General features: G+C 48.9%; 1 protein-coding gene across 1 annotated transcript in view; it reads left to right on the top strand.

Moving 5' to 3' along the window:
- Positions 1 to 10434: 10434 nt before the first annotated feature.
- The window catches only part of RSPO4 (R-spondin 4), a 29834-nt gene continuing 19924 nt past the window's right edge, over positions 10435 to 20344 (top strand). The window contains exon 1 of the mRNA XM_032353796.1: positions 10435 to 10631. Within this exon, the coding sequence (XP_032209687.1) occupies positions 10553 to 10631 (79 nt within the window). The 5' untranslated portion in view covers positions 10435 to 10552. The remainder of the gene's footprint in view (positions 10632 to 20344) is intronic.

The raw sequence follows: 20344 nt of genomic DNA, 5'->3' as shown, positions 1-20344 counted from the left end.
GACCTCTCGGGAGCTGAACCCATAAGTCTAGAGGGATTGGAGTAGGTACTGGGAGCCGCAGGCAAATGGGGACTGGTCCTGGGACTCAGGGGCCGAGGAAGCCCAGAGTGGTGGTGCCTGCTACTTCCTCCTCAGTCCAACGTTGGCTGAGCCATTGGAAATAAAGTGGCTAAGGACTCAGTGGGCGGGGGGAGGCTGTGGGTCTGGAGGGTCCTTGGGCTGGGAGGCCGAGGCCAGAGAAGGCGGGCAAGCTGGAGAAAGATCTGTGTCCTCTCAGATCTGTGTCCTTAGGCCTACTTTTCCCCACCTGTGAAATGGATTGTTGTGAGGATTAAGGGAAAGAGTGGAAGGACCCAGAACTCAAGACTTTCTAATGCCAGCGTCCCATCTTGTCTCTCCCCTATCCAGTGCCCCTTAGCGGCTGCCGATGGCTTTCAGAGAAGGTTGGAAACTACAGCACATTTTCCTGGGTAAGAAGGACTCTGCCCTATCTGTCCTGAGCCCAGCTCTCTGGCATCTTCCCCTTCCTATCTCCCTAGAACACACTCAGACAAGGTCCTGCTCCCAACCCTACCACCCCTGTGACTGCTCTGCCCCCCTTCGCACATACCCCTCGCTCTCTCTGCTCCAGCCACTCTGCCTCCCTTCACTGCCTTGGCCTCAAGTTCATTCCCTTTGCCTCTGCGGTTCCCGTTGCCTGGAATGCTCTGCCCAGATCTCCACACAGCTTGCTCCCTCACCTCATTCAGATTTCTTCTTCCATGTCCCCTCTCAGAGCAGCCTTCCCCGCCCCGCCCTGGTCCAGCTCCAGCTTTCTTCATGGCACTCACCATCACCAAGGTCACTTTCCACATGGACATGGTTATGGCTCCCGGTCTTCCCCAGGGCCAGAAGCTCCAAGAAGGCCAGATCTGGATCTAGTGTACCGTTGTTGAGTCCTGGGCATGTGGGCCAGCCCTTAGGAAGTATGTGTTCAATGAGTGACTGGGTTAAGTCCTGCAAGCTGCTCAGGACCCAGCTCAGACATTGGCTCCTGCTGGCACCTGTCCAGCAGCTCGTCTGATCTCCCACAACCTCTCCTACGTGCCTGGATTTGAGAAGTGCCCCTACTTGGTTGTGATTTCTCCTCTTTCTCTGTCTCCCCACCAGTCTATGAGGGCCTCGTGTCTTTAACTCTCACTGCTCCCTGGGGCACACTTGGTGCTTGGTTACAATGAATCCATCAATTCATCAGTTATCAGCCACTAATGGTCAGAATCAAGATGGAGAATATGGGGCAAGAACACCTAGAGGTCCAGTGGCCCTCACTGCTCTTCAGGTGAAGTAATTTTTCTAACACTACTCCGAATGGGGTAGGAATGCATGAAATATTTTTTGAACAGATACTAATAGCTCCCACTGATGAGGCATTTACTCTGTGTCAAGCAGAGTTCTAAGTGCTTTGCCTGGGGTAACTCATTTAATCCTCACCTAACTTGATTACCACTCCTATTTCACAGATAAGGAAACAGGCTCAGAGGAGTTCAGCAACTTGCCCAAGGTCGCACGGGTAGTGTGAGACCTGAACCCAGCAGCCTCACTCCAAGTCCACGTGCCACCAGCCTCTGCTGCCTCTCAGCTGACACACAAAGCATACACATCATCACAAGGGCTGCAACTGCTATTAGGTACACCTGCTCAGTGTCAGACTTGGGCTGGATGCTCAGGGACCGCCTGCTCTTTTGATCTCCAGAGTCCTCCTTGGGCGAATGGTACTGCCTCCATTTCAAAGGCAAGAAAAGCAAGGGTCAGAGTTAATGGCATGTAGCAAGTAAGTGGCTCCAGATCTTGGCTCCTTCCAGAGTGGGGGCATCTGGAGGCCTGGACATGGGCATTTCTCCTCCACCTTTCTGCACTCCGTTCTCTTATCTCTGTGCCCCAGGGCCACATTTGTGTCCACGCTGGCCCCATACCCCTGTCCCCAGCCCACCAGAGACCTGCCCGACCTTTGTTACAAAAACCTTCTCTTTGTCCTTCCCTTCTCTCCTGCAGCTAATGACTGAGAGATCAACTTGATTGTGGACATATTTTGGAAATATTTTCACTGTTTAAAAAAATTTTCCTTTGTTTGAAAGAGAGCTACAGCTCCAACCGCAGGGAGAGGAAAAACCTTACCCCCAGAGGACCAGGGCTGCACATGTAAAGCCAGAAACGACTACATTAAACAATCAAAACTGAAAACCACCCAAACAACGAAGCTCCTCAGAGTTCTGGCATCAGGAGGACATGGGTCTTTGAGGCTGCCCCCTGGATAGGGCTGGGGGCTTTGCAAACATATGAGATGGGGGTCTGGCTTCTGTGAACGGATTATAAATCCTGCTGTGGTGCCTGGACCTTCTCCTGATGGTGATGAGAAAAGTTCTTCTCTTTCTCATTTCCTAAGTGATGGACTGGAGTCTGGGGAAGATGAGCAATTGGGTTCAGATGACAGATGCATATTGGGGCTATAGGTGGAGTTCTAGGTTAGAGACCCCACGGAGCTAGGGCTCAGTACAGAACCAGTATCATGAGTCAGTATGGAACCAGGAGTATGACTCAGTCTATAACAAGGATCAGAGCTCACAGGGCACCTGGGTGGGGCTTAGTTGGTTAAGAGACTGCCTTCAGCTCAGGTCATAATCCTGGAGTCCTGGGATCAAGTCCTGCGTCAGGCTCCCTGCTCAGTGGGGAGTCTGTTTCTCCCTCTGACCCTCCCCCTTCTCATGCGCTCTCTCTCATTCTCTCTTTCTCAAATAAATAACTAAAATCTTAAAAAAAAAAAAATCAGAGCTCAGTCTGCCACATGGTCAGGCTCAGTCTAAGTTCAAGACTGAAGCTAGAGTCAAGGCCTAGCAGGAAACAACATTCAGGGTCTAACTAAAACCAAGATGTGGCTAGTCTGGGGCTCAGACCATAGCACAAATGGGATCAGAACCCCACCTAGGCCCAGGATTGTATTTGGTCTAGGATCAAGGTCAAGTTTCAGTGTGTGATGAATGACCAGGACTCAGTCTACTATGAGTCAGGTTTCTATGTATAACCAGAATCAGGATGCATCTTGGGTTTTCAAACCCCCCCAAAAAGAAACGCCTGACACCACAGGTGAGTCTGTTCACCTTCTAGGCCTCAGTTTCCTCTTCTGTGAGCTGGGAATAATTATAACCCCCATCCTGAATACTTCCATAGTTAAATGTCAAGCCAAATGAAATAGCGGATGTCAGCAATCCTTGCAAACTGCAGGGTGTCGGGCAGATGTTTATATAAACACCCCAGGAGAAACCCCAAAAAAGGATGGTGGAAAAGTCCAAATGTCACTAAGCCTCCTACTCCACCTTCTATCCTAGTTTCTCTTCCGCCCTGTAAAACTAATAATAGCTAACAGTTACACAGCACTCTTGTGTTGGGCACTCTTCTCTAAGCTTTATGTATATTTAATTTAATTTTCAAACAAGCCTATGAAGTAGGTACTGACTCTATCCCTATTTTCAGATGGGGAAACTGAGGCAGAGATAGGTTAAGTACTTTGCTTAAAGTCACACTTAGTATGTAGAAAATCTCTGATTTGAACCTTGGGTTCTTTGGCTCCCAAGTTCACACTGAGTGTAGGCACTGGGGATGGGGGACAAATCTGGAGGATTCTTCCTGGAGCAGATAGACAGGGGTGAGAGGTGCAAGTCAGCAGCAGGCCGGTCAATGACCCGTGGTCTCCAGCAGCTGCCTTCCCCAGGAGGCCATCTCTTAGCAGACCCCACTCCCACCAGGGGACATAAAAGGCTGGGGGAGGAGTTGGCGGGTGGCATTAAGGCATCTCTTTAAACTTGTTTGTTTATGGAAAGAAATTTCAGGCCAGCTGCTGAAAACCTGTATTTTATGGGTAATTTTTCAATTTATTTCACACTGGTATTAAAAACAACAACCCAACCCACCACGGAGGCTGCGATTCTACCAGGGTTGGTGAAGGAGGGGCAACTGGCCTAAAGCAGCTCCTTTGTTTGCCTGAACAACCCAGGGACCGGGCTGTTTGCCCTCCCTTGGGAAAAACCAGATGAGGTGAAGAATCAGGACAGGATGAGGTGGAGGTTCCGGTTTAACAGGAGAACAAGACAAAGTTCAGCAGAGGAAGGTGGAAGATTCAATGCTGTTCTTTTGTAGGAGGGGAAACTGAGACACAGATAATGCATATTACTAGTGAGAACTTATTCTGGATTGGACGTTGTATTTACCTTTACTACCCCATGCAAGGCCATGAAAATTAAGATACTGTCTTTGTTTGGGGTTGCTGTGAACCAAACACTGAGACAAAGATTGGAGTTCAAGAGTTTATTTGGGAATTGATCCTGGGAAGTGCAGGGCTGGGAATAAATTGTGAAACAGGGTGGGAGGCCAGCCCATGAAGGGCAGAACATCAAGACAGGTACCACTGGGACATCTGGAGCTCTCTACCCTGCTGGGGAGTTCTGGAAAAGAGCATAGAACAAGCCTAGGCTATCCCCACCTGTTGAAGGAGGAAGTTGGGGTCATTGTCCATCATTGGTTATCACCACTCTACCACTGAGTCCATCCTCAAGGTTTTCTTTTTTCTTTTTTTCAATTATTGTATTGTTCAGTTTTGTACTTTCAATTTGGCTCTTTTTAAAATAACTTTTTTTCTTTGTTGAGATTTTCTATGTTTTCATTCATTTCAAAAGAATTTATAATTTCTTGCCAAAGCACTTTTTGGATGGCTGCTTTAAAGTCCTTGTCAGATGATCCCAACATCTGAATCATCCTGGTTTCAGCATTAGTGGATTGTCTTTTCTCATTCAAACTGTGGTTTGAACTAGCATATTAGGCAACTTCAGGCCCTATTTAAGGCCCTACCCTATTTGGCTGGCAGTCTCACTTTTTAGGTGTAGTTTGTAGGTTCTTATATACTTTTGGAGGCTGGAGTTACAATGACCATTTAGTTTCCAGAACCCTTGCATTTCTATTCTGGTGAGCTTTGTACTTCTGGTTCTACTGCGGTTGGTATTAGCTTGATACCAAAACCAGACAAAGATAGTAAAAACATTATATACAGGTCAATGTTTTTCATGAATATAGATGTGAAAGTCCTTAACAAAATATTATCAAGTAGAATTCAGCAAAATATATAAAGAATCCTACACCATGGCCAAATGGGGTTTATTCTAGGGAGGGAAGGCTAGTTCAATATTCAAAAATCAATCAATGCACTACATCAATAGGCTAAAGAAGAAAAATCACATGATTATATCAATAATGGATGCAAAAAAATTTTTTTTACAAAATTCAACACCCATTCCTGATTGAAAACTCTCAGAAAAATAGCAATAGAGAAAAAATTTCTCAACTTGTTAAGAGCATCCAAAAAAAAAAAACCCTACAGCCAACATCGTATTTAACGATGAAAGACTGAATGCTTTCTCACTAAGTTTGGGAACAAGGCAAGGATGTCTTCTCCCCTCACACTTATTCACTACAGTGCTAGAAGTTCTAGCCAATACAATAAAGAAGGAAAAGGCAATAAAAGGATCACAAATCAGAACGAAAGAAAGAATACTGTCCCTATTTGCAGGAGACATGTTATCTTTGTTGGAAAACCCTAGAAATGTGCAAAAATACTTCTTAAACTAGTAAGTTCAGCAAGGTGTCAGGGTGCAAGATCAATACATAAAAATCTGTTGTATTTCTGTAAACTAGGGATGAACACATGGGGCAACAAAATTGAAAATACAATACAATTTACAATCCTTTTTTAAAGGGAAAGAAAAATTCTTGGGTGCAAATCAAATAAAAATTTTAGGACTTGAAAATGGCAAAACACTGATTCTTAAAAAAATTGAAGAAGATATAAATAAATGGAGAGATATACCATGTTCATGGATGGAAGACTCAATATAGTCAAGATGTCAATTCTCCCCAAATTGATATACATGTTTAATGCAATTCTGATAAAATTCCCGGCAAGATTTTTTGTAAGAATAGGCAAAATTATTATAAAATTTATATTGAAAGGCAAAAGAACTAGAATAGCTAAAACAGTTTTGAGAAAGGATAAGGTGGATGAGATCAGATTACCCAAATTCAAGATTTCAGTAATCAGGACAGGTGAGGTAATCAGTGAGGTATTGGCAGACAGAACAACACATAGTCTGCAGAACAGAATAGATAACCCAGAAATAGATTCACACAAATATGCCCAATTAATTTTTGACAAAGAAGCAAAAACAATTCCATGAAGATAAGACAGCCTCTTCAACAAATCATACTGGATCACTTGAACATCCACAGGCAAAAAATGAACCTGGATGTAGACCTCATTCTTTATGCAAAAATCAACTCAAAATGGATTGTGAACTTAAACATAAAAAGATATAACTTCTAGAAAAAATATAGAAGAAAATCTTTGAGACTTGAGACTAGGCAAATGTTCTTAGATTTGACACCAAAAGAATAATCCATGAAAGGAAAAATTGACAAGGTGAACCTTATCAAAATTAGATACCTTTGCTCTGTAAAAGATGCTGGAAAGAAGATGAAGGGACAAATTATAGACTAGGAGAAAATACTAGCAAATCATATACTCAGCAAAGGACTTCTGTATGAAATAAAGAACTCTTAAAATGCAACAGTAAAACTAAAAAATTACAATCAGAAAGTGCAAAAGACCTGGCCCTGGCGATTCACAGACCTGTACCCCTGGGGCTAATAATACATTGTATATTTATAAAAAAAATTTAAACATATTTTTTAAAAAGTGCAAAAGACATGCACAGACATTTTGCTAAAGACGACATACAGAAACTTGTAGACAAACATCCATAGTAGCCTTATACTTAATAACCAAAAACTGGAAGTTATCTAAATGTCTTTCCAAGAATGAATGACTAAAGAAACTTCAGTACATTCATACAATGGAATATTACTCAGCACTAAAATGCAACTATTTTTCTTCTAAAGATTTTATTTATTTATCTATTTATTTATTTTCCAGAGAGATAGAGAATGAGAACACAAGCAGGGGGAAGGGCAAGCAGAGGGAGAAGCAGGCTCCGCCCTGAGCAGGGAGCCCAGAACCCAACATAGGGCTCGATCCCAGGACCCTGAGATGATGACCTGAGTTGAAGGCAGATACCTAACTGACTGAGCCACCCAGGTGCCCCTAAAATGCAACTGTTAATCATACAAAACTTGGACGAAACTCAAGAAATTCAGATGAATAAAGAAAGCCAATCTCAAAAGGACACCTGCTACAAGATTCCATTATGTAACATTTGTGTAACAACATAATTGTAGAAATGGGGAACAGATTGGTGGTTGTTAGGGGTTGAGGTATAAAGGAGAGAGTGGATGGAGTCAAAAAGGGTAACAAGGGAGTTTTTTGCCAGTGCAGTTGAGTATCTTGATGTGGTGGTGGTTACACAAAGCTGTACATGAAATAGAATTCCATCCCAGGAAACTCTGCAATTCCTGGCAAACTGGGACAACTGGTCACTCTAGCAGGAGCCATCCTTCAGCCTTTGCAGACCCAAGAAAAATGTTGGCCTTCACCTGGAAGAAAATCCAGGTCCTCTGGCTGTTTAGGAAAAAGAACGTGTAGTGGTCAGATCCAACACAGGCAAGAACTACTGCCTCTTTAAGGCAAGAATGAGAGTGGTCCAGTGTGATAGAATGGCCCAATGTTCACCAAACTCTTTTGGTTTTCTTCCTGAGCACGTGGCTAGACTGCATTTCCCAACCACCCTTGCAGGTAGGTGTGGCTACGTGACTGAATTCTGGCCCGTGGGAGGTGGGAGGACATCGGTATCCCCCATAGACGATCTTCCATGCCTTGCCCCATCCACAGCAAGCTTGAAGCCATGTACTGAGCGCAGAGCACAAGCTGGAAGGAACCTGAGACCCGGCTGTCCACGCAGGGGAAGGATTTGCTGATCCAGAACACCCAACAGGACTGTCATGTGCTGTAGCCATTATACCAGTCTTCATCTATTTGTGACTGTGTCCTGGGGTTCCTTAACTGATGCCCCTAGTGTGCACGCCTCCTGGGATGCCACTGGCCTTGATGTCCTCTCTGGATGCTTGTCTTGAGGATGACCAGATGGCAGGCTAAGATTCCCAGACAGCCTCCTATAGCTACAGAGACCCTGAAACCCTCTGTACATCTCACAGCTGAGTAGAGGTCTGAGTTCTGGCTCACAGAATCTGAGAAATAGCGGATTCTAAAAGGATTGTAAGGCTCTCAGAAAACACAAAAACCCATCTGTGCCACTGAACAGGGGGAACTGAGCCCAAGGCCGCAGGAGGTGCCTGAGGTCCTACAGTGAATCAGTGGGTGAGTGAGCCCTCATTCATCCATTCTTTTATTCATTCCACACATATTTATTAAGCACTTTCTGGGTTACGCATACAGATAATATAGAAGATTCCTGCCCTCGTAGAACTTACAAACAAGCCAACTGCAAACTCAAACAAGACTATGTACTTGGTACTGTGGAGAATAAAGCAAAGTAAGGGGGTAAAGGAAATGTTCGGCTTTATCTGGAGCGGTCAGAGGGGTCCTCTTTGAGGAGGTAACCTTGAGCGGAGACAGGTCCTGAAGATATCTCCGGAAGGATTTTCCAGACGGTGGGAACAGCAAAAAGCCCTGCTGAGGGCACACAGCAGAGTCTGATAGAGAGGAGGCTGGGTAGCTGGAGCACAGGACGTGAGAAGAGAAGGAATGAGAGGCTACAGCCTGCAGAGCTGGGTGTCTGTCCAATAGCCATGGCCTTGGCACGCACCACCACCCCCATCCCTGCCACCATGCGCATTGCTCTTCCCCAGCCCTGCTCACCCCAGGGCTATCCTGTTCTGGACTCTGGAGACTTCAGGACTGGGGGGTGGTTGAATAGGGGCTGACTTTCCAACTTCCTCCTCCAGATCTTCTAGGGTTACCTCATTTCTCCCCATACCTGAATTCCATGTAGAAACCAGGAGACTCCTCCATCCAGAGAGCTCATCCGTTCATTCATTCTACAACATCCAGTGTGGCCCAGGGCTCCAGGGACCCAGATATGACCTCATCTCTGGCCTCCCAAGAGTTGACAATGTAGAGTGAGGGACAGAGACATCAAGAGTTACCACCTAGGGCCAAGCTGTGATTAAGAAATTGTGGGAGCCCAGAGAAAGAATTGAACGTGGCCAGAGAATCCAGGAAGGCTTCCTGGATGAGGGGCATATCTAGGGCAGGGTCCTGAATGAGTCAGCGAAGAAAGGGGATGGGATGTGTAGGCCAATATTTCATGGAGAGGCCACACAGGAAAGGCTCAGAGGGGTGGAGGGCCTGGAGTCATGGAGGGCCTGGGGGGACTCACTGAGGATGGAGAGAAGGGGCTAAGGGGGACAAGCCACACACACAGGAAAAGGAAAGGACAGTTGTTCAGCAAGAGACTGTCCAAGCTACGTTTCACTGTGTCCTGAGTAGTGGCCCAGAGGGCAGGCTCTGGACGCAGACAGGGAGCTGACCTGCTGGGTGTGGCCTTGGGCAAGTCACTGGGCTCTCTGAGCTTCTTTCCTCCCTGTAAAGTGGGGCTGATCAGAGTAGACCTTCACTGGGCGACTTTGAAGATGATATTATGTGTAAAGCGCTTAGCACAACCCCAAGCACACAGGCATCAAAAATGATAGTTACCATTATTATTACTGGTCTTGGTTAAGGTGGGGAGTGTGACCGGAGGCAGGAGTGCACTGTCTGCTGGGTAGGTGGAGGGATCCGGCTGTGAAAGGGTTAAAACGGCCAGAGCTGCTCCCCATCCAGTAGATAAGGTTGGAGGAAACACAGTCCAGTGAATTTATGAGGTGCCGGTCACTTGGCATCAAAGATTAGGGGCTCCCCGCAGGCCGCGCAGGAAACATGCAAGGTCCGTGGCCAGAAGGGTCCCGGGACTCTCTTGAAAGAACAAGGCAGAGCAGAGAGTGTGCACACCAGACGGTCAGGCCTCAGGGTACGGGACTGTGAGACACAGAGAAAACAAGAGGAAGTTAAGGAGTGGCCCCCGAAGGGCCAGGCGCAGGAGCCAGGAGCGACAGAGGAGGGAGAAAATCGGAGGCAGGTGGGGAGTAGGGTGTCCAGGGTGCCGAGAGCGCCGGGATGGGGGTCACTTGGCGGTTGCGCGTTTGTACCTGCGTCTGGCCGGCCGGCGGCGGGTCTGTGAGTGCGGCAGTGCAGGGGGCGGAACGACGCCAGACCGCGGACTGCCGGACCGACCGACCTCCCGACCCCCGCCGGGCGACCCCCGCCGGGCGACCCCCGCCCCCCGCCGCGCGCGCAGTCTGAGCGGGTTAACGCGCCGCCCCACGCGCCGGCTCCTCCCAGCCAGGGCAGTGTCCCGGCTCCGCAGACGCCCTCACTCGACCTGGCGGCCGGCCCCTGGGCGGACGGCGCGTGCCTGGCGGCGGTATCGAGCCCTCGCCCCGCGGATGTGTCCGCGCGCCGGGAGCAGCCGTCGGGCCTCCGGGGAAAGCCCCGCGCGCCAGCCCCGACCAGGCTGCCCAGATGCGGGCGCCACTCTGCCTGTTGCTGCTCCTCGCCCACGCCGTGGACATGCTCCCAGCGAGCCGAAGGAAGAAGCAAGGTACGAGGGGCAGCGGGCTGGTGGCAGGGCGTGCACGGCGGGGCAAACTGGGCGATGGCCCTTGGAACATCAGCATGGTGTCCCGGCACCATGGACCACTCACACCTCCAATGGCCCACTTTACAGACAGGTAGACTGAGGCCCAGGGCACCTGTCTAGCAAGCTGGCTTGCTCTCCAAGGAAGGAAGGGCTGGTAGGGCTCTCTCACTGACCCACTCCCTATAGTAGCAGCATTGCTGAGAAGGAGGGTGGCTCTGTGCAAAGACAGGAGGCCCCAAGTGCCAGGTCAGAGGACACTGGGACTAAGGGACAGAATTAGTGGCTTAGAAGCCATGCCAAGAATCCATGCTGAACCGAAAGAAAACATATACAGTGTTGGGCTGGGAGTCCAGATGGCCCATTCTCAGGCCCATCATTGACCCTGACTCACCTTGTCACCTTCTGGGCGGCAGTATTCCTTCGTGGGCCCCCTCTGGCCCTCTGGCCCCCTCTGATATGAGCTTTGGGAATTCAGGGAGACCTGAGACCAGAATTCAAGTCCATTTGTTCTGAGATGACCCAGCGGAAGCCCCAGAGTCCCCCCAGTTTTTCCATCTTGACTTCCTGGGAACATTCAGAAGGTAAATCAAGGTCAAACTAGAAATGTACCTGGGGCCCATAGGGTCCTATGTCCCAGTCGCTCACTGTGAGAGTCAGAATGTCCTCAAGAGGTGCGTTTGAGGTCATTACTGCAGAGTGGGGGTCGGCAGAGCCCACCTGGCTGAGGAGGATGAGCAGGGGAGCAAGTCTCCTGAGCTGGTACCAGTCTGAGAGGCAACCTTGGAATCCCAACCACTGTGCCAAGGTTTTCTCTCATTAAGGGAATCCCTACCACTTCCTATGTCAGCTGGATGCCAAGGCTTTACAGGTTAGGGAACTTTGCTAAGCTGTCCTGCGAGGTCCGAACAAGGCTACATGGGAATAAGAAAGAGAGTCTGCCTTCTAGAAGCTTCTAGTTCGTTTGAGTGAAAAGCCCTGCATGGACACAGTTACTCCTGGAGTGGAGCAGGAAGCAGAGAGGGACTTTGGGAAAATGGGGAAGTGGGATTGGGTGGGGGTGACCGACCCAAAGAGCTCCCATCCCTGTTGTGACTGGATGGAGGGACCCAGGGGTCTAAGCAGTGGGTTGGCTTCAGGGGAACTGGGGCAGGTTTGGGACTTTGTGGGAATGTTCCTCCGTGAATGGCCCTTGGACGGTGTCTTCCCCAATGACCAGCTGAGTGGCCTTGGGGAAGTCACTTTGCCTCTCTGAGCCTGGGTTTACCCATCCGACAGTCTTTTAGAATATCTCTGAGATTTTTCTCAGTTTTCAAACAGAAGAAACAAAAATAAAAACTTTCTCCTCATTGACTCCCCTTTAACAAAAGGAATGATAATCTGGAACATTGGACTCACAGGCAGCTGTGGGCAAGACTGAATGTGTATGTTTGTTAAGTGAGTAGCCAAGTACACGGGCTCCTAGGGGCACTTGTCGGTACCAGTCATCGTCATTTCCCGTGTGTGGTGTCCCTGGCTACTCACAACAGCCTCACAGGGGTTGGGGGGAGGGCGGGCAGGGCGATGCTTATGATCTGGATGAGGATTCAGAGAGGAAAACTGATTTGTCCAAGGTTGCACAGCAGGTAAGTAGCAACACAGGCTGGAATCCCACTGTGTCTGTCAGGATGGCTCCTGAGCTGTTGGCCTTCCCTTTCCCCTTCCCAGAATCTCCATTTCCGCATCTGAAGAGGAGTTGGTTGGGGAGATCTTTAAGATGCTTTACAGCTCTAAAAAGACACCAACTTCCCCCCCCACACACACACACACACAGAGATTAAAGAAAAAGAAAACCTCCACTCCCTCTCCCCATCCCCAGTTGCTCGGTGAAGAGGTTGGACATGACTGCTCCCGATGCTGCCCCTGTTTGGGAAAGGGGCTCTTGGCACCCCTCCCCACAGTAATGGATGTCTTGTGTATAGGACATAAACATGCCCCCTCCAGCATCTCCTGAGAGAGGCTTGTAGCTCCACTCATCAGTCAGGTGCAATGAAGAGAGCCTTGGATTTCACTCCCACCCCAGGGCCCCTTTTCACCGACAGTGGACTCCCATGCTCCTGCCAACGCCCTCAGTTTCCCCATTGGCTCTGGGTGGGTGGATGGAGGGATAGGAAAACCCTTCCTAGAGCATATTCGGCAACTGGTCTTAGGAGTCCTGGCCAAATAGGTTTGAGAAATGCTGGGTTTAGCAGATTTCTCCACCGCAGGACTTATCAGAGCATTCATGGTAAAGCAGTGGGGCTAGACAGCAGGACATTTCCCAAAGTAATTATGCAGGAGAGGGCCATTTTTCATGAGACAGCTGTTTGGAAAACTCCACACAACATCCCTGAGGGTCTTAGCGGCTTTGACATTTTGCTGTCACTGTAGAAGGAGACTGTGTCCTGAAGACACCTAGGCCCTGGCCATGGTGTCACCCATCATCCATCCTTTCACCTGTTCATTCAACAAAAGCTGGAAAGCTTGCAGACACCAAGGTCTAAAGACCCAGGACCTGCCCTTAAGCAGCTGCCACGGTGGAGGAATACCCCTTCCCTGACTTCCCCAACCCCCACTCCATCCCCGAGTCCTGGGCCTCAGTCTTCGGCCTGCTCTGCAAGGCCCAGCGGCTGTCCAGCCCAAGCTGCCACCCGTGGGGCCTGGCACCCGCAGACCCGTGCTTCCTCAAGCCTGGCGTCACTGTTTTCCGATGAAACCCAATTTTTCTGTTTCTTTCCTTCTTTTTTTCTTTAATTTTTCTGTTTCTAAGACAAGAAAGAATGAAAGAAAAAGCTTGAGAAAGGTTCTTGGATCTCAAGTGTCTCTTACAAAACAACATGTTGATTAATTAAGTGTAAATGAATCAGAACCAGATGGAAACATTTCTCTTGAGACATGCTGGGGTGTCCGGGCAATGGGACAGTCAGGGAGTGTAAGGGAGCTCCAGTCTGCACCCCCCAAACCCTGATACAGAGTTTCATTTAGGCAACAAGAAAAAAGGCAGGCCGTGACAGACTTCCCAGTAGGTGCTTTGTAAAGATTCTACCACTTCTCCCTCCCATTTGACAGCAGGCTAGGGTGCTCTCTGGATTGGGGACAAAGGGGCTTTTATGTGCGTTGAGTCTCACTTCTGCCCTTGTCCCCTCAGTGAGTCTCTTTTTCTTCATCTATAAAAAGACTGTGGCCGCAGCTCCCTTGAGTGGGATGAGTATGATCATTCTTTATAAACTGCAAAGTCCCGCATGGACCTCAGGGCAGGCAGCACTGTCCCCCTGTCCCCTGTGTGTAGCAGGGATGCTAAGACCCAGCAAGCAGGTGCCTGAGGCAGTGGCAGAAATGGGGAAGGATCCTGGCTTCTTGTCTGCAGGGCTGGGCCAGGGCCGGGCCCAGAACAAGGGGCATCTCCCTCGCTAACGGCTTCCAGGTGACACCAGGTAAAGACACCCATCAGAGGCAGCTCTGGAAGGGGAACCAGCTGCTAACGGATGGAGTAAGGGGTGTTACCCATACCCAGAGGGTTCGGGAAAGGCACTGCATGTCAGTAGAAGGCTACCAGCAGAATGCAAGTCATTTTTGCCCCTTAGGGCCTGGGTTTCTTCATAAAATAGGTCTGCTTGAGAAAAGGAAAGCAGTATGTTTGGCACTCAGTAAACTTATCTCTGATCCCATGCCCTCTCGCTCTGCAGCCAGTTCTGGAGCCAAACTTGGGCTTGAAGGAGATGCTGCTTTCATCTCACACATCCCCCATCCTTGGGGGAACCCAGCTCCCTCTGCAGGGATGGGAACCACTCAGCCCCCACCCAGTCACCAAAGGAGAGACTTGAGGCCACTTAGCGAGGGCTGGCCACGTGCCAGGGGTTCTGCACTGTGGGAATCCTCGCTATCACACTGCCTAGTGGACACCCATTTCCCAGACAAGGGAACAGAGGCTCAGAAAGTCCACTGACCTGTCCAGGAACTTTGGGACCAGGGACCCAGCGTCTTGGAAGCTCCAGAGCCTGTGCGTAGAAATATACATGGGTCCTGTTGATGACTTGCCAGGGGCTGCAAGGGTGATGGCATCTGAGAGGGGCCTCATCACAGGGATTTTGTCAGGAGAGGTGGGAGCAGGGACAGGGCTGGGGACTCTAGCAGGAGAAAGGGAGGGTCTGGTCAGGTGGAAAAGGGGTTGTGTGGCCAGAGGAAGAGAGGTCCAACTGCAGACAGGGTGAGAATCCAGTCACAGAGGGGCCTTGGATGCCACTGGCATGTCACCTTTATCCCAAAGAAATACTCCCTGAGCCCCTTCTCCAGGCCAGGCTCTGGTCTAGGTATTGACAAGGACGGTAGAGATGTGCTCTGCCATCCCCGTCTGTCAGAGGGCTCGGTGTCTCCTTGAGATGTCAATTACAGACCCGTCAGGAAGACAGACACAGACAGGACCCCACTGCCCCTCAACACAGCCTTCAGTGGCAGGTCTGGGGTGTTCCTGGTCTCAGCTGAGCCATCTGACACTCAACAAGGGGACATTGCTTGGCTAAGGTTACCTTACCTGTTTTCTTCTCCTGTGTCTTTGTGTCCGTCAATCAGTTCACTGTTTATTCACCCATTTTTCCGTCTAGTGAGAAAACAGACTCTGGTATGAATGCACAGTTTTCAAACTGAGGTTTGCAACCCATCTGCAAGATCAGGGAATTAATTTAGGAAGTACAGCTGAACAGTGAACGAAGTGGAGTACAGTGCAGCCGAACAGAACATGACAGTGTAGGATAGAAAATATGGGGGTGGTGGTGGTGTCAGCAAACTTTCTTTGTAGAGGGCCAGACAGTAAATACTTCCGGCTTTACGGGCCACCAATGCCATGTCCCATACTCTTCTTTGTTGCTGTTGTTGGAAACCCTCCTCAGTTCACAGGCCATATGAAGAGGCCAAGGGCCCGATTTGGCCCAGAGGCTAGAGATAGCTAACCTCCTTTTTAGAAAATATCAGAACGTATTGCAAGTATTAAGATTAAATATTACTTTGAGACGTGTGTTTCCATTTACACGTACAGGTTGAGTGTGTGTACGAGGAAGCGAGTGTGCATGCTCGTGTGTGTGCACAGAGTTGGGTGTGAGAGCATGTGAGTGTTTGTACTGATGTGTGTTTTCAGAATGTTGTGTGTGAACTGATATAATACAGGAATTTTTACCGCCGTCAAGGAAGTGTGGAGGCTGTCGGATCAGCTGAGCCCAGTACAGTCTTTGTAAATCTCTCAGAGACAGGTTCCAGGAGGTCCCTATATCACAGATGGGGACACTAAGGCCCCATGGGTCCCAGAACAGATGGCCTGTGAACCCAGGGAGCCCCGCTGCAGAGTTCCACCTGCGACACCAGATTGCCTCAATGAGCAGCAATGGTCCCTGACACATTGTGCAAGCTGTATGCTTATTTTTGGTGGACGTGAATTGGTGGCCTTGTCCTTCTAAAGGCATGTGGCTTGTAGCCCCAGAAGACAGAGCAATGATTGTGTCTGTGTCTGTCATCAGACACTCCTGAGCAGCTGGTGAGCCCCAGACATCGTGGGAGCCTTTCTCACTGATCCTGCTGGGCCAGCATGGTTGCTCCCTATGCCTTTCCAGAAAAGGAAGGCTGGTTCAGAGAAGGGACGTGATTTGTCCCACGTCACATAGGAAACAGATGTGTGGCCTGGATCTTCCAGGTTCCAGACCCACAGGAGCAAATCCTGCCTACTACAGACTTCTCTGGAAAACCCACGCAACACCATGAACCGCCCTGTGGTTCACACAGCACTTTACACTTTGCGGAAGGGTTCCACTTTCCTTTTTTTATAGAATAATGGAATGCTAGGGCTGAAAAGGCCAGTTGAGACTTTTGAAACCAAGACTTGTGTGAATGGAGGTTCAAGCAGGGAAACACCTCACCCCACCCCCACCCCCGGGATCCGGCGCCCATCACCACAAGAGGCCAGCCTGGGCTTGAGAGCCTCCAACGGGCCCCTGGAGTGACCTGTGTGCCTCACAGGCTCCATGGCTTGGCTGTGTGCTTCCATGAGCAGGAGCCGGCTGAGGCCCCGGGCCAGACTGGAGCCATCACAGTCTTGAGGCTCATCCTTCTCTTAGAACGGCAGGCTGTGGACCCTGGCCGGACACAGGAGGCCCTGGGCATGGTGGATACCCAGGACCAGGCCCTTCATGTGCATTTCCACACACGTACATGTTCCTAAAAACATACATTTTTTTTTCTTTAAAAATACTGAACTTTCGCTGGCATCCAAGGTTTTTAAAAGTCTGTTTTTGATTTGGTTTTACTGTCAAACGTTTACTCTATGCCAGATGTTGTTACCTGTTATTTTATTTTATTTAACAACATCAGGCACTGTTCTAAATACTTTATATGTATGAACTGGTTAAATTTTCTTAATAAACCTATGAGACAGGTCCTATTATTATCCCCGTTCCACAGATGAGAAGACTGAGGCACAGAGAGGTTAATTAACTTGCCCAAGGTCACACAGCCCAGGTTCAAATCCTGCCTGGTCTCAGAGCCCGAGCTCTACTGAGCTCAGTTATCTCCCCAGCCTTACTTAATCCTCATAGGTTGCTGTGAGGACTATGATCCATATTTTAGAGTGGAGGAAACTGATTTAAGAGAAGGGGGTGTTAGTTGAAGAGTATGAAATTGCCATTTTTATAGGTCAAAAACAGCCCAAATATTAGCAATTTCATATACTTCAGTCCACTAGCTTGGCAAAGTAAGTTTGGCAAAACCAGGATTTAAACCCAGACAATTAATTCCAAAGGAGGGTGCATAACTACCCCGCCAGGCCTTCTCCCAGTTTAGCCACAGAATAGCCCAGGAGGTGGTGTGACCCTATTTATTCTACAGTGGAGGCCTTCCAAGCTCCGAGAGGGCAATTGACTTGCCAAGGGCACAGAGCCAGGATGGGGAGAGGCTGAGATGTGCCTCCAGGTCTCCATGGGCTGGAGCCTCCTTTCTTGGCCTGTGCAGCCAGCGGTGCCATTCAGACAAATGCCTTTCAGCCCCAACCCGGGGATCCCTCCAGGTCCCACAGGGAATGATCTGGTTCCCATCACGGATGGGTGAGGCCCTCCTTTTGGGCATGACTGTGGCAGACTGGGCCACCACCACCTGCCCTGGGATGATTTCTTGGAATCACACCACATGATTCACAGGACCCCCTTCTCTGTGGTCCCCACTGGGGGCCCCAGTCTGCCATTATGGTGGGGGTTCTGTTTCACCAGCTCAAAAGAAAGGCATTCCCATGCCTGGGGGACCCAGACCACATGGGGCAAACCACTCACTTTTGCCAGAAGCCTCCACTTTCCCTGAAGCCCAACAGCGGTGCCCACATCCGCAGGGGTGGAGACTCGCAGGGAAGGAATGTCACGGCTGCCCTTCCGGAGCCTGCCCTGGTGTTGGCACAGGGGCACGGCTGTCTCTAGCAAGCCCCACATGAGCAGGGGGTGGCCAGCAGGCTGTCACGAAGGCCATGGGCTCTGCCATTCACTAGCTGAGTGACCTTGGGCATATCATCTCTCCCTTCTGTGCCTCCGTTGGCTGACTTGCAAAAGACATTTCTAGCAAATAGGGGGAGCTCTCAAGAGTTCCAGCACCAGGCGAGGAAGGTGGGATTTGGGCTGTGACACGCCTGGGCTGAGCTCCCATCTCCGCTCCTGCCGTGCTTGGATGAAAATATTCCATTACCGAATCTCAGTGTCATCTGTCAGCACCTTGGGAACGATCAGAGCATCTATATCATATAGTTGTCTTGAGGATCAAGATTATGCATGTACCCCACCTGAGAGATAGTAGGTGTTCAATTAATGGTGGTAACCCTCATGCGCCACGGGAGGTTGGCTCTTGCTAGCATCCAGAACATTCCAGCCTGATGTCAGACCTGTCCCTGCCTGTGTTTGGAAGTCCTCAGGAGCCCAGATTCAGAGGGTAGAGTGGTCCTAAATGCTGTGTGACTGTGACACAGGATTACCCTCTCTGAGCCTCTGTTCCCTCCTCTGTGAAACCGGCCCTCAGAGGACAGCAGTGAGGACGGAAGGTTGTGTGTGGTACGTGTTCGTGGTGCTGGTGTGTTTTAAACGTATAAATGATGTGATGGCTGTTTGTGGATGAGGCCATCGTGGGGCCTGACGTCCTATCCTCTGCCCACAGCAGGCTGGAAAAACCCAGTCAGATGCTGTCTTTTGAACATGCTTTTCCTTCCTCCTCCACCCTGCCCCTCTTCTGGCAGGCATTTGAGTCAATCAGACTCCTTAATTCATAGCATATTATCAGTACGGGGTCGTGTAAGAGCCTGCTCCTGTTTTGTATTTTATTTTCCTTTCTTTCTTTTTTTAAATTGTTATGAATTGCCAAGTTCTTATTTTATTCTTAAATTTGTTTCACTTACTTAAAATTCTTTCTTTTTTACTTTATGTAAACCCTTCCGTTTTGTTTTTTAGGTTTTCATTAGTAGTAGTTGTAATGTCTAATTGTAATTAAAAATAATTTTAATGCATTTAAATTTATGTTATAGATGCAGTTTTAGTTTTACTCTTTTGTTTTTCTAAAATTTTTACTGTTTTAACTTTAAAATGTTATTTCTTTAATATTTTTGTCAATTTTAATTATTTTTACCTGATTTTCATTCCCCTTATTTTCATTTTTTAAAATGTTTAATATATTTTATTTTTATTTTGTCCACTTTTTTATTGTGTTTCCTGAATTTTTCTTGTCAATTTATAGGACTTCCTTGTGTTACCACCTACATATTGACCCCCTGTTGGTTTTGACCTAGAAAATATTTTTCTTCAGTCTGACACCCATCTGGTAACTTTGTATGTCCTTTAGAGAATAGAAATCTCTACTTAGGATACTGTTCACATGATCAAATCTCGTATGAGCTTTTTGGGGGTGGGGGTTTTCTTCTGCCTTACAGTCTAGGCTTTTTGATCTTAGAAAATGTCCTTATAAGGGGCCCTGGAAGGGCTCAGTCAGTGGAGTGTGCAACTCTTGATCCCAGGGTTGTGAGTTCGAGCCCTACACTAGGCATAGAGATGACTTAAAAATAAAATCTTTAAAAAGAAAGAAAGAAAGTGTCCATATAAGAGGTCTTGGTAGAAGGGTGTGAGCCCCTGGTTCTCCGTCGTTCCAGTGGACCACCCTTCCTGTGAGCCGTGCCTCCTTGGCAATGCTGACAGTCCTGGTAGAGCAGCCCAAGACCTCTCCCAGAAACATTTCTGGAAGTCTCAATGGCAGGTAGTGCTTCTCTGTTCACTCTTGTCCTTGAATGTCCTCAAGGACATGTCCTCAACAGCCGGCACTTGCTGTTAGACCTTGGGGGCCCTGGACTGAGGGAGGTGGTGGGCCCCCTTCCTTCCTATGAGGAGGAAAGATGGCAGCTGGAGTCCCTGCCCCTGGAGATGGGGAAGTTGGCTGGCAGGGCATCCCAGTGGGGCTCAGAGTCCTCGCCATGGGCTGAGCAGCCCCATCCCGAGGCTGCCGCTCTCCCAGGGCTGCTTTGGCTGCAAGGTCACAGTTTGTGGATCATCTGATCACCGGCATCCACACCCTACACCCCCACCACCACCAAAGAAGAAAGAATACAAGCATCCAGGACATTTGTGTGCAAAGCTGGCTACCCTGAAGGTCCTCCCTTCTTC

The sequence above is a fragment of the Mustela erminea genome, chromosome 7 (genome assembly GCF_009829155.1).
Source record: "Mustela erminea isolate mMusErm1 chromosome 7, mMusErm1.Pri, whole genome shotgun sequence".
NCBI lineage: Eukaryota > Metazoa > Chordata > Mammalia > Carnivora > Mustelidae > Mustela > Mustela erminea.
This window is presented reverse-complemented; position numbering and strand designations above follow the sequence as displayed.